General features: G+C 34.5%; 1 protein-coding gene across 3 annotated transcripts in view; it reads left to right on the top strand.

Annotated features, from left to right (window-relative positions):
* Window positions 1–15,515, top strand: part of Usp32 (ubiquitin specific peptidase 32) — a 167,360-nt gene that overhangs the window by 69,007 nt on the left and 82,838 nt on the right. For all 3 annotated transcript variants that reach the window (XM_071603755.1, XM_027950240.2, XM_071603754.1), the window contains exons 3-4: window positions 3,218–3,323; window positions 8,630–8,748. In XM_071603755.1, coding sequence (XP_071459856.1) covers window positions 3,218–3,323; window positions 8,630–8,748 — 225 coding nt within the window. The remainder of the gene's footprint in view (window positions 1–3,217; window positions 3,324–8,629; window positions 8,749–15,515) is intronic.

Raw genomic sequence — 15,515 nt, 5'->3', positions numbered from 1 at the left:
ATGTTGACAGACATCATTATCTTTAGAGAGATTGAAAACTTCGCAGAATCTGCTAGTTCTTTTGGGATTTAGGCAGTGAGGATCAGTAGTATCCTATCCATTAAGTCTGTTCTTTTTTTTTTTTACAATAACCAAATTGTGAACACTCAGATTGGTATCCACAACACAACGCCAAACAGATTTGTACTTTCTTTCTACAATATCCCTTGGTCTATAACAGAAATGCCCCTTAACTCTGTAGCAGGCGAACTTTGCTTATCATTCCCGCCACTGATTCAGACCACATAACTCTTCCATTCTTCACTCAGCATCAGCAGTAACTTTCATGTAAAAAGTATGAAGTTTGTGTTCATCTTCTACTACAGTGAGTTTCTAGCAGCCGGTGGCTAGGAAGGGGATTTTAGCGTTATCTTGGTGCAGCAGGTTGCCTACAAGGTCCTGCGAAAAAGAACCATTTTGTTGTTCTTTTTTTTTTTTTTTAAGTTGTATATGGATTCAGTGCCTTTGTTGTTTTTATGTGGTGCTAGAATAGAACCTAGTGCCTCACACTTGCAAGGCAAATGCTCTACCACTGAGCTACAACTCCAGCCCCCATTTTGTTCTTTAATATATATATGTATGGTAGATTGCTCCTTGGTTCTGGGTTCAATCCTCAGTATCACCCCAGCAAAAATAAAAACAATAAATGTATGTGTGTAGCATTTATTTTTATTTATTTTATTTTTAAATTCTGATTTGTTATATATGACAATGGAATGTATTACAATTCACATTACATATGTAGAGCACAAGTTTTCATATCTCTGGTTGTATACAAAGTATATTCACACCATTTGTGTCTTCATACATGTACTTTGGATAATCATGCCCATCACATTCCACCATCATTTCTAACCCCATGCCCCCTCCTTCCCCTCCCACCCCTTTGCCCTATCTAGAGTTTGTCTGTTCCTCCCATGCTCCCCCTCCCTGCCCCACTATGAAACAGCTTAATGATGGTTGTTTTAATGAATGATAGTAATAGCCATTATTTATCAGGTGGCTAGTATGTGCCCAATACTGTTAAAACACTTCATGAACTAGTTTTCTTTCTAAAGTCATGTTTGTTGAGATGTAATTTATATATGGTACAATTACCCCATTTAGTTTTATAGTTATATGAATTTTGATAAAACAAATATAAAAATGACAACATATATATGGATATATATAGTACTACCAACAAGATACAGAATGTTACCTTATTCTCCTCTACTTCTTTTTTTTTAACTAATAGAAAATTTAATTTTAACATATTTTTATTTAACCCAATGGATTACCAACATAATTTGTGAAGAAAATAATTATTAGGGGCTGGGGATGTGGCTCAAGCGGTCGCCTGACATGCGTGCGGCCCAGGTTCGATCCTCAGCACCACATACAAACAGAGATGTTGTGTCTGCCGAAAACTTAAAAAATAAATAAATAAATAAATAAAAACCCTCCCTCTCCCTCTCCCTCTCCCCCCCCCTCTCTCTCTCTCTCTCTCTCTCTCTCTCTCTCTCTCCCCCCCTCTGTCTTTAAAAAAAAAAAAAAATAGGGGCTGGGGATGTGGCTTAATCGGTAGCGCGCTCGCCTGCATGCGAGGGGCCCGGGTTCGATCCTCAGCACCACATACAAACAAAGATGTTGTGTCCGCCAAATAAATAAATAATTAAATATTTTTAAAAAATAATTATTAGTAAAATAGTTCATATTCATATTCTTTGTTCTAGTAATTCTTTGGAATCAAATGTCTATTTAACACATAACACACCTCAATTCAGACTAGACCACATTTCAAATACTCAGTGGCCTCTTGTAACCAGTGGCTGCCATATTGGCTCCTTTCTCCATCTTTTACCTTTTGATGAGACATATACTGTAGGCTACATAATAAGCCCCCTTGTTATGTAGTTTCTTGCTTGTTGAGTTCCATCAGAAAGGAACACCAAAGAGATGTACTTGGAATATACAAGAATAGAGCAAGGTGTTTTATTCCTCCCTATAAGATTCTGTTAAACTGTGAGTTGGTTTCTACATGCCTTTGGTGGGAATAACTTCAGTTAGGTCACCTTCTCCTACAAGTTTTTCATAATGGCTCTCTCTTACTTCACCTCCTACCTCTCCAAGTTTACGGAAGGAAAGGTGCTTCACAAAATTTGTTAGTTTCCCTCAACCTTGCTCTTACCTTTATAAATACCTTATTAAACTCTTTTTACTCTGATATATCTTTTTTCATCCTTGAATCTTGAATAATGGATTTTAAATTATAAGGGTAAAATATACCTCATCTCATATCACAGGCAATGTAATACACAGAAAATAGAGATAAAACTTTTAAAGAACATATTTGTGTAACTTTGTGAATAGAAATAGAAAAAAAATACAAAATAAACAAAACCCTGAAAAATTAGATGATATTGTAGTTAAAATTTTTATGTGTAAAAGTTTATCAAAAAGAGTTGAAAGAGACATGAATTGTATGACAGATCATTTTTGTTAATTTTTGATATTAAGCTTGATTTCTTCTTTGGTTGGCTTTTCCTTTATTGTAGTTCTTCCCTTTGCAGATTTTCATTATTGTTTTTCATTTCCTCCTCATGGAATATTTTGCCAAGAATGTTCTGTAGTGCAGAAGATTTTTTGCTGTAAATCCTTTTAGCTTTTGTATATCATGGAAGGTTTTTATTTCATTGTCAAATTTGAAGCTTAATTTTGCTGGATATTAAATTCCTGGTTGACATCCATTATCTTTTAGAGCTTGGTGTATGTTGTTCCAGGATCTCCTAGCTTTGGTATCTGGGTTGAATTAGAGAATGACTTTCTTCCAATGTAAATAATGTAAGTTTTACCGAGATTAAAGGAAGTTCTTTAATTGTACAAAATCCTTTTCACATTATCGAAGCTATTGAACCTTCTTAGATAAGTACTCCAGAAGGAAAGAATAAATATTCAGTTGTGTGAACCTATAATATATTTACTTTAAAGTGATGATTATATTCTTGACTGAGCGCAATAACAAGGTGCAAAAGAGGGTGAAACTTAACATTATTTCACTAAATAACATTATTTCACTAAACATTATTTCACAAGAACCTTGTTTGAGATGGAGAAAAGATTTATTAAAGGTGATAAACCACCTCATTCTTCCATAACTAAAACATGCCCTCAAGTTGGTGTTATCATTTTCTTCTAGGTGATTTACTGTTCTTTTGGTGGAACATCCAAAGGGCTGCACTTCAATAACTTAATAGTTGGACTTGTCCTCCTTACAAGAGGCAGAGATGAAGAGAAAGCAAAATGTAAGTACTTTTATTATCTCAAAATGATAATAATAATACACATGTGCACAATAATTTACCTCAGAATTCTGACAGGCAAAAGGTTTGAAATATTTCTTCAGAGATATACAAGTAGCCACTAACCACTTAGAAAACTCTGAACATAATTAGTCATTAGAGAAATGTAAACTGGAATCACAAAGAGATACTACACTAGGGTGGCTAAAATAAAAGATAACAATAAGTATTGACAAGGTTATGGACAAATTGTAACTCATATATTGCTGGTGGCAGTGTAAAATATTGTAGCCACCTTCGAAATTAGCTTGGCAGTTCTAATAAGTATTGTGTTACCAAATGACCCAGAAATCTTACTTATAAATATATACCCAAGAAAATATAACATATGTGGTCTCAAAAAAACACAAAAACATACACACATGTTCATAGTAGCATTGTTGATTATGATTATAATATAGAAACAGTCCTCTATCATCTGTTGATGAATAGATAAATAAGATTTGTTATTTCTATACAATTTAATATTAATCTTCAATAAAGGGAAATAAACTTCTGATTCATGCTATGACATGGATGAACCTTAAAAACATTTATTGAGTAATAAATGCTAGTTATAATATGCCACATTATGATCCCATTTATATTAAATTTCTAGCTTAGACAAATCTCTAGTGGCAGAATATATTAGAGATTTCGGGGCTTGGAGGGTAGGGGAATGAGAGTGGGCTGCTACTGGGTAATAGGTTTATTTTCAGGTTATGGAAAATATTCTGGAATTAATGGTGATTTTTTTTTTTAAATATTTTTATTTTTATGTGGTGCTGAGGATTGAACCCAGGGCCCCACATGTGTGAGGCAAGCGCTCTACTGCTAAGCCATAACCCCAGCCCCATGTGGTGATTTTTGTACAATGTTGTGAATATAGTAAAAACCATTGTATACTTTATAAAGGTGTATTTCATAGGGTATGAATTATGTATTTGTAAAGCTGTGATTTTTTTTAATACCTCTATTTCGTTTATTTATTTTTATGTGGTGCTGAGGATCGAACCCAGGGTCCCTCAGATGTGAGGCCAGCGCTCTACTGCTGAGCCACAACCCCAGCCCCAAAAGCTATGATTTTAAAAGCATTGTAATGACACAGAAGTAATAGTCTAATCTTTGCTTACTTCATCAACCAAAAATGCACTTAATAATGTCTTATGCTTAATAATTAAAAGTTCACTTAATAATTTTTGCTACAAGTTTTAATTATTTTAATGGTTTTATTTATAACTTCAGGAATTAATTTTATTAGATGAATTATCTAAGCTTAGAAGATGTTAGCACCTTTAAATTCTACTAAGAAGGGAAATTCTATTACGAGAGGGCATCATTTATACCCACCCCCAAATATGAAAGGGGTGATAGTTGATTATTGTTTATTTGTATTTCCTGGGGTTTGGATTTATTTACTTATTTTAAAATTTCATTCATTTAATTATTTATAAAGTCTTCTGTGCACTGCTTCTTTTCTTTGACTACCCCAGAGACAAATCTGGTTATTAAAAGCATTTAGAGCAATGTAAATTTCATTGACGATTTCCCTGGGGAAGTATAGAAGGCTGTTTATATAAATAGAATGTAACATTTTGCTCCTCGTTTTGATTAGGTTTTAATCCTTGGTCACTGGATACTACAGTTTTCTCTCTTTTTCCTCCCTTTTTACTCTACCTGCCTACATTCTGTCTCCCAAATTTCAAATGTTGAGATCCTAACCCCCAAGGTAATGTTATTAGGAAGTAGAGCCTTTGGGAGGTAATTAGGTCATGAAGCTAATCACAAGTGCCTCATTCATTGAATGAGATTAAGTGCCATTATAAAAGAAGGCTAGACCTCTTGCTCCCTCCCCCAAGTAAGAATACAGTGAGAAGATGACATCTGTGAACCAGGAAATAGTTCTTCAATAAACACCAAATTTGTTCACTCTTTGATCTAGAACTGTTTAGATTCCAGAACTGAGAGAATTAAATATTTGTTCTTTATAAACCATCCAGTTTATGGTAGTTTGTTATAGCAGCTCAAACACTGCCCTTAGCCGGATTCTTCTAAATCTTTTATTATCCTTTTTCTTGCTTCTGAATCTAGGCTGTTCTTTTCAATTTTTTAAAACATTTTTATTGAAGTATAATTGACATATGACAAAATACACTTAAATAAAATGTACATTTTAATCTGTTTGGCACATATATATGCCCACTGATTATTTTACCATAATCAAGGTAATGAACATTAAGTTGATTTATGTGTTGGGATATAACTATGATCCTGTTTTTCCTTTTACCAGGCATAATGGAGCACAACTGAAGTCCCCGCAATTTAGGAGGTTTAGGCAGGTGGATCACAAGTTCAAGGCCAGTCTCAGCAACTTAGTGAGAACTTGTCTCAAAATAAAAGAGGATAGGATGTAGCTCAGTGATAGCATATTTGTGGGTTCAATCCTTAGTACTCCCAAAACAGATAAATAATAACAAAAACCCAATACAGAACACAAACTGTCTCTAGGCTGCAGTAATTGAAAGAAAAAATTTTGAGTCAGATGTGGTCGCATACCTATAATTCCAGTTACTTGGGAAGCTGGGGGCAGGAGGATTGGAAGTTTAAGTCCAGGCAATTTAGGGGAGATAAAAGTGTTGGCAAAAAAAAAAAAAAAGGCTAAGGCTCTAAGGCTCTATCTCAGTGATGAGAGCCCCTGGCTTCAAACCCCAGTACTGCAGTCAATCAACAATTATCAGTTTTTAAAATAAAAATTTGATGGTCATAAGCATGAATATATTTATTTTTATTTTTTGGTGCTGGGGATTGAACCCAGGACCTCATTCATGCTAATAAACAAATGATGTACCATTGAAGTACTCCCCAGCTCACATAGGCATACATTTTTAAAGTTTCTTCATTTTTATTATGAGTGTTAATAGTTTTTTAGGGCTGCCATAATTTTTTTTGTCTACAGCATTTTTTATTTGTTCTTTTTAGATATATACATGACAGTAGAGTGTATTTTTTGAACATTTATTTTTTAGTTATAGGTGGACACAATATTTTTATTTTATTTTATATGGTGCCGAGGATCAAACCCAGTGTGTCATGAATGCTAGGTGATTGCTCTACCTCTGAGCCATAACCCCAATCTCAGTAGAGTGTATTTTGATATATAATGGAGTATAACTTTGCATTCTTGTGGTTGTACATGATGTAGAGTTACACTGGTCATGTATTCACATATGAACATAGGAAAGTTATGTCTGCTTCATTCTTTCTTCCTATTCCCATCGCCCCACTTCATTTCCCTTTGTTTAATCCAGTGAACTTCTGTTCTTCCCTCCCCCCTCTATAGCTGCCTTATAACAAAGCAGCACAGATCTGTGGCTTAAGACAACGGGTGTTAATTCTCTTATAGTTCTGATGGCTCTAAATCTAAAATTGAAGTTTCAGCTGGACCATCCATGCTTCCTCTGAAACATATATGGGAAAATCTTTTCTTCCTGCCTATATCAATCTTTGGTATAGCCCTTGACTAATACCTGCAGCTTTCCAGTCTCTTGTCTCTCTCATCATGTGTGTATGTCTTTTCTTCCTATTATAAAGACACCAGTCATATAAGATTGAGTCCCACCCTAACTACCTCATCTTAATTTAATTATATCTGCAAAGATCTAGTTACAAATAAGGTTACATTCATAATTAAAATCTATCCTGTGTGTTTTGTGCCTTCAACCAACTGTGGGAAAAAAATTGCATTTGTATTAAACGTGTATAAACTTCTTTCTTGTCATTTCTTTATTTATATGTACATGTTGTATTAGTTATTATAAGTAATCTAGAGATAATTTAAAGTATAGGGACATGATATGCAGAGGTTGTATATACGTACTATATCATTTTAAAGGGACTTGAATGGATTTTGATATCCTTTGGGTTCCTGGAACCAGTCCCACGTGGATACAAAGGGGTAACTGTACTTGAAGATTAGGACTTCAGGATCTTTTACAAGATACAGTTCAACCTATAACAACAATGTTTCAATCATATATATATATATATATATATATATCATATACTTTTACCTAGATTTATACAGTCTTAACATTGTTATCCCAGTTTTGGATTTTTTTTAATATTTATTTTTTAGTTGTAGTTAGACACAATACCTTTGTTTTATTTATTTATTTTTATGTGGTGCTGAGGATTGAACCCAGGGACTCACACACACTAGGCGAGAGCTCTACCACTGAGCCACAACCCCAGCCCCCAGATTTTGGATAGAATATTAGACTGAGATGAATCTTTCTAAGTATTCCTGAATGATTACATTCTTACCCTTCAGAGAGATTATCACTCTCATGAATTTGGTGATCATTCATTCTTTATGCATGGCCTTATATTTTATGTTTTTTATCCTTAAATGTATTTTCAACTGGTCTGTAGGTCCTAAATATTTTAATAAATCAATAGATTATTTTATAGTTTGCTTTTTCTCTGAATATTTTAAAATATCCATCTTGAAGAACTTAGTTTCTCTTAAATGCTAAATGATATTTCTTTTTGTGTCCTTATGTAATCTCAGCTTCCTTTTTTAAAAAACTTTTTTTTTTAGATGTTGATGGACCTTTATTTTATTCATTTATTGATATGTGGTGCTGAGAATCAAATCCAGTGCCTCATGCGTGCTAGGCAAGAGCTCAACCATTGAGCCACAATCCCAGCTCTCTCAACTTCCTTTTTATCTTGTTAACAAACATTTATCTTTTTTCCAACTTTTAGTGAACATCTTGTATTTTATGCACAGGAATCAGAGTTTCTGAAGGATTGAAGTGAAATTACATGCAAGTGGAGTCTTTAGCATACATCTTCATCTTTACTAGATTTGGGCAAATTACTCTCTATGGTTGTTGTATTACTCCCATTTACGTTGTATGAGACCCTTTTTCTTTCAGCCTTTGCTAACGTGGTATTGTCAGACAAAGACATTTTTGCAGATTTGGTTTGGTGTTTTCTTGTTTTTGCAGTACTGAGGATTGATCCCAGTGTTTCACACATACTAGGCAAGTGTTCTTCCACTGAGCTACATTCTCAGCCCAAATTTCATATCTTTGAAAGATACCACATTGCCATTTTGTATTGCTCTTATTTTGGGGGAATAAGTTAATTTGTATTTAGAAAGTCTCAGCTCTAATAATCACTCAGTTATTTCTCTTCTCTCCCTACTTCTACTTGGGTATATTTGTTCTATTTAAGATAACTTATTTTATCTTTTTTTCTCCTAGATATTTTTAGTCTCTTTTCAAGTGAATCTGGGAGCTATGTTGTACGGGAAGAAATGGAAAGAATGCTCCATGCGGTTGATGGTAAAGTTCCAGAAACACTCAGGAAGTGTTTCTCAGAGGTATATTTAAAGATGTACATTTCATCCCTTCTTGGTGTCGAATTGTTAACTCTTAGTTGTGTAATATCTCTATTCATGATGAATACATGTTTATGTTTAGAATATTCTTGGTGTTTTTAAAACATTTTTTATTTGTTCTTTTTAGTTGTACATGACAGTAGAATGTATGTGGCATATTATACATATATGGAGTATAACTTCCCATTTTTATGGTTGTACATGATGTGGAGTTACACTGGTTATGTATTCATATATGAACATAAGAAAGTTATGTCTGATTCATTCTGCTGTCTTTCCCATTCCCTCCTCCTCCCCCCACACACTCCCTCTTGTCCAATCTAGTAAACCTCCACTTCTTCCCCGTAATCTATTGTGAGTCCGCATCTGCATAATAGGACATTAGGCCTTTGGTTTATTGGGATTGGCTTATTTCACTTAGCATGAGTCTCCAGTTCCATCCATTTACCTGCAAATTCTTGGCTTTTGTTTTTAATATTAATTTGTTATATATGACATCAGGATGCATTACAACTCATATTACACATATAGAGCACAATTTTTCATATCTCTGGTTGTACACAGAGTAGAGTCACATCCTTTGTGTTTTCATACATGTACTTAAGGTAATGATGACCATCGGATTCTACCTTCTTTCCTACCCCTGTTCCCCTCCCTTTCCCTCCCTCCCTTTTCCCCTTTGTCCTATCTAAAGTTTATTTAATCCTCCCATTCCCCCCCCCAAAACAACCACTTAGTATTTTAAAAATAATTGCCTCAACTGTTTATGCCTTTTATGCCTCAACTGCTGTGCTCAAAGGTCCTCGAATCTCATTATATTTGAGATATGCATATATGGGATTGATATATAATATATATTTACACACATGCTACATTTGTGAATCTGAAAATTCTCAATTCTACTGTTTATATTTACATTATAATGAAAAGCACTCCCATATTATTTAACTGACACCCACATACACACAGAATTCTGCAGAACCCTGCAATAGTGCTTATGTTGTGGGCTACTGCTTTTCATCATGGATATACAGATATATCATTCATTGGCCTTGAGCCATTCTGTGATATCAAACCATTCTATTTTACTTAATGGATTTGCATAATGAAATATTTGGATTGAAATTTGTCATCTTTGTTTTCAAAAATAATTTTCATTGTATCTCTAATAGTAGAGAACCGAAGAATAGAGAAGCCAGGCATAATGGTGCATGCCTGTAATCCCAGGGCTCAGGAGACTGAGGCAGGATCACTACTTCTAGGTCAGCCTTGGCAATTTAGCAAGACCCTGTCTCAGAATAAAAAATTAATGAAAGGAGTGGAATACATATATAACTCAGTGGTAGAGCATTTGCCTAACATAACATGTCCAAGGCCCTGGGTTCAATGTCCCTATCCCTCAATAAAAGGAAAACTGAAGAGTGAAAACAAACAGTAGAGAATGTGCAACCTTACCACCCCCCACCAAAAAAAATTATTTTATTTTTCTTTTCTGAGGTCTGCTATTATGTGAAAAGTCCCTAGAGGTGATAATGTAGAAACCCTTTTAGAAATTTCTAATCCTTTCATGGATTACTAATGACTACCTTCTTTCTTATGGGTGACTGTTTGACTTACTTTCATTTCTCTAATATGACAGTACTTAATTGGTCTTGCTCTTTTTCAGGGAATTCAGCTTTATGGCATACAGCAGCCATATGCATATACCTAGTTCTAGTATCTGTTTGGACTATCTATTTTAAACTACTTAGCATCTGGTTTGAGTTTCTTCTATGTTGATAGCACCTGGTGATTTCCCTTGTTTACTTTTGAACTCAGCTATGAGTTTTTGGTGGTTATTATGGTGTTACATTTTATCCAGCATTTCTCTGTGTTAGGTGTATAACACATAGGCCTCCTACATTTTTGGTTCTACCAGATTGACTGGAAGTTGCTGTCATAGTATTTCAGTACTTCAGGATAAACTGGGCTATGGTTTCTTTGTCTTATCTGTTTCCCATAATAAAAATTTGCTACCCTAGCCAGAAAAAAAGTAATTTAGTCTTTTCAAATCTAATTTGATTTTACATAAATTGCCAAATACATTATTCTTCTGCTGTTTTTTCAGGAAGAATATATAGTTTTTCATTTAAATACAGTTTATGCATATACTCCCATTTTGTAAATGAAAACTCAATGTGTTTGGTCACCCAGTTCCCTAAAATTAGGCCTTATAGCAGGCCCATGTTTTAAGTGATGATTAGTCCTATAGGGAAAAATAAAGTAGAATGAATGGAATAGATGGTGATTTGGAAACAGCAACTGAGTGTTGCCATTTTATATAGGATGGTTAGGAAAGTCTGTCAGAAAAAATAAAATCCAAGCAAATAATTTATAGGAAATTAAAAATAAAATCATGATGATACATGGGGGAATACCTTCCATGAAGAGAATGCACAAAGGCCCTGAGGTTCAAGTATGCTTTTGCACATTCAAGAAACAATAACAAGATCAATTGATTGATTTATTAATTGATAGATAGATGCTGGGGATTGAACCCAGAGGCACTTAATCACTGAACCACATCCCCAGCCCTTTTTAATATTTTATTTAGAGACAGGGTCTTGATGAGTTGCTTTAGGGCCTCCCTGAGTTGCTGAGGCTAGCTTTGAACTACTGCCTCAGTCTCCTGTGCTGCTAGGATTATAGGCATGTACCACTGTACCTGGCAACAAGACCAATTTATTTGGGATAGATTTAGAAAGGGAATAGTAGGAAAAAAGATCATTGAGGAGTGGAGGGTAGATTATAATGTGAGTTCTTTGAATTTTACCCTGAGTCAGATAGAAAAAAAATTTAGTGAGATAGAAACCCTGTGTTACGAGCAGAGGTATAATGTAGTATAAGGATTAAAAAAAAAAAAAAAAAAAAAAACAACACCATCACTTTGTATCTTATGTGGAAGGTAGTCTGAACAGTTCAATTTCAGCTTATCCATATAGTTCAGTAATAGAGGAGATATCACCTAATCATTTAGAGTAGTGGAATAGCAGCAGGATGATTAGAAGTTTTTAGATTCTGCATTTTGAAGGTAGATTTGACACATCTTCTCTTGTTTTGATTATGGGTTCAGACAGAAAGTAGAGGAAGCCTAATATAGCGAAAAATTGGAGATGCTGTTAACTGAGATGACTAAGACTATTGGAAAAGGAGGCTTGGATATCAAGAGGGATTTAAGTAAACTCGAGAATCCCATAAGACACTGGTATGGAGTTGTCAACTGTGCTTTTACAAGTAAAAATTTGTTGTTTACAGGAAGAATTTATTGGCTTACAGGTGAGGATGAGCTCATCTAGGATATCTAGATTACCCAAAACAGATCAGAAGAATGACTCCTAAACTCCAGTGCTTAGAAATTCATAAGATAAAGAGGAATCAAAACAGGACCCTAAGAAAATGGCCTGTAGTATCCTGAAAGCCAAGTTACTCTAGCTACTAGGGAGGCTGAGGCAGAAGGATTGCAAATTTAAGGCTAGCGTGGGCAATGTAGTGAGATCCAGTTTCAAAATAAAAAATAAAAAGGGCTGGGGATATAGCTTAATGATAAAGTGCCCCTGGGTTCAATCACCAGTACTTAAAAAAAAAAGAGAGAGAGAACTTAACTGTGTTAAACATATTGAAATGTCAAATGAGTTGACTTTTGACTGTTGAGAAGTTGTTATTAGATTTGTCAAAATGCAGGTAGGTAATTGGTGTTAGGTCCTATGCAATTGAAAAAAATCACTGGAGTCAAGATAGAAGAAGAAATGTGCTCATAAGAGGAAATTATGTTGGAGAGCATGAAATGTTTTATTTATTTATTTTTTTAATTTTTTATTGTTGGTTGTTCAAAACATTACAAATTTCTTGACATATCATATTCCACACTTTGATTCAAGTAAAAGTGCAATTGTAGGAGGGAGAACTCTTGTTGTAATAAAAGATCATAAGGTGGAGGGTCATGGGTATATTCAGTGGTAGAATGATTGCTGTGTTGGTTATCCAACATCCATCCATCTCTCTCTCTCTCTCTCACACACACACACACACACACACACACACGAAGAAAAGAAAAAAGCCTGTTAAGACTTAATTAGCTTTAATTGCATTTCTAGAATTGGACAACCCTTTATTATTATAAATAAAATAGAACAAGTGTTCTGATGGGTTTTATAGACAGAAAAGGGGCTGGAAAAGGCAGATTGGTCAAAATCACTTCCTTTGTAAGGTGAGAATAGGGCAAAGGAACGATAGAAAACTAATTGGTTAACATCAGTGTACTTCAGGTTATCTTTTTGTGAGGAATAAAGCTGAGGGAACTTAATTGTAATTCAGTTGAAGCTGTTGTGGACGTTTGATTATTTTTCTATCCTGGTTTTTTTTGGGGGGAGTGATACTGGGGATTGAACCCAGGAGTGCTTCACCACTGAGCTATATCCCCAGACCTTTTATTTTTTATTTTGAGACAGCGTTTTGCTAAGTTGTTCAAGGCCTCATTAAATTGCTGAGACTGGCCTCAAATTTGCAATCCTCCTCTCTTAACATCCAGAGTCACTGTGAATGGCTTTATGCTGATTCTTTTCAAAGGTCAGATTTGGTTTGGTTTCTTGGCACTTTAGTATGAATGGCTCCATTTTGATTTTTCATCTGTTCTTTTGGGGTCTAGCATAAGAGTTTATTCCAAAACAGTGGCCCCATATAATTTTTTTTTTAAGACTGGGTTGGTGTTATTTTTAATGACAAGATTTTTTAAAAGAGATTAAAGAAATGCAAGGTTTTGGAAGGCTCATATATGTAATTATTGGAATTATTACATAACCTATGTTTAGTTAAAACTAACACTGAAGAAGTGGGGTGTAGCTCAATGGTAAAGCACTTGCCTAGCATGTGTGTAGTCCTAGGTTTAACCCCCAGGGCCACAGAAAACAACCCAACACTGATAATGTTATCTGATTCAATTTTTTGATATATTTACCTGGTCTAGTTTCTTAATAGTTTGTCTGATGATTGCATCCAGACTCTTGATGTCCAAAATAGCATATTTTTCATATCCAGTTTATATTAGAATAAATTTATTTGTACCTTCTACAAAAATATATATATATATATATATTTTTTAATGTGGTGCTGAGGATTGAACCCAGGGTCCTGCGCATGGTAGGCGAGCACTCTACCACTGAGCAACAACCTCAGCCCCTGTTGTGTTGTTTTTTTATTCTTTAAGTTAAAAAACAAAACAAAACAAAAAATCTATGAAGAGAAGCACTATTGCTAAAAGAAGGACCTAGCCTCTAAATTAAGTGTCAGGAGTCTCAGCTTTGTTTTATGCTTTATTATTGGCCTTGACAGATGAAGTTATAAAGGAAATTCCTTTTAGAGTTGTATTGTTTATTTTTTACTGATTTTTTTTGGGGGGGTGTTGATTTTTTTTTTTTTTTAGTTGTAGGTGAACATAATACCTTTATTTATTTTTGTGTGGAGCTGAGGATCGAACACAATGCCTCACACATGCTAGGCAAGTGCTCTCTACCACTGAGCCACAACTCCAGTCCCTTGGTTGTTGATTTTTAAAGTGGAAATTTATATCTGATATCATTTTTTGAAATTTTAGGAGTCTGTTGGTTTCATTGTCATTTCTGGTAAATGGCAGAAGAAAAACGGAGAAGACCAAATATATATTTCACAATATCATAACCATTAAGAAAAAAACTGCTACTTATAATTGAAGAATGCTAGTTTATTTAAGACTTATGCAGTGTCAGAATTTTAGCTATAAAAATATGCATCAGCTTTTAAAATTTATACTGCTAAGCTTCTTTCCAGACAGCTGTGGAGTAATTAAAAATATGGATCTCTCAACATGTTGGCAGTGTCCTCTTGTGTCCCTGCAGCAACTCTGAATGCTGTAGTTTTCCCTTCAGAAAATCAGAACTGTCAGTGTTAACTTGATTGACTGTATTGCACTGACATTAAATGTCCTGAAACTAATAGTCTAAACATATTGCTGTATTTACTTAGGATGCTACTGAACAGTGTTTCTATCATAATTCATTTTTAGGTTATTATTTATTTCTATCCTTTAATATTTGTATTAGGATTAGACCTGCTAGGCTCCTAAATGTCTTTCTCTTTGTATTTCCTTGTGAGTTTTTTCCTTTTTCTCTTAGAAATATCAAGCCTTCACTAAACTTAGGAGCTCTTGTTCAAGCTAAGGGATTGACTTGGCACCTATATGATGCTCCTTTTCAGCCTGTTTGCATTGTTTTTTCCTCTAGAGATTCAGGAATACAAATATTTGGAAAGGAAGCTAAGAAATGGAAATCAGCTTGCTTCTTTTTGTACTCAGGTTGGCTTGTGAATACTTGCCTTCTGGGATCCTGGTTGTCTACTCCAGGAGAATTCCTGGATAGTTGTTTTTTAATTTGCAAATGAAACTTAAAAGAGTTTAAATTCCATACAGATTTAATTAAAATATGCTAATTAAGACAAATTTCAAAGTGCTAAAGAGGGGGGATAAGGCAAGTGGAAAATTGCATTTATTAAACATTGAAAGAAATATAGCCTACTGATTTCAGGATATACCTTAGCAAATAAAATGTGGCTTATTATTGACAATGACTACATCAATGAATTGATGAAATAATTTGCACTTAGCACATAGATTTTTATGCTGGGGCTGTAGCTCAGAGGCAAAACACTTGCCTAGCATGCGTGAGGCATGGGTTCGATCT

The sequence above is a fragment of the Marmota flaviventris genome, chromosome 17, assembly GCF_047511675.1.
Source record: "Marmota flaviventris isolate mMarFla1 chromosome 17, mMarFla1.hap1, whole genome shotgun sequence".
NCBI lineage: Eukaryota > Metazoa > Chordata > Mammalia > Rodentia > Sciuridae > Marmota > Marmota flaviventris.
This window is presented reverse-complemented; position numbering and strand designations above follow the sequence as displayed.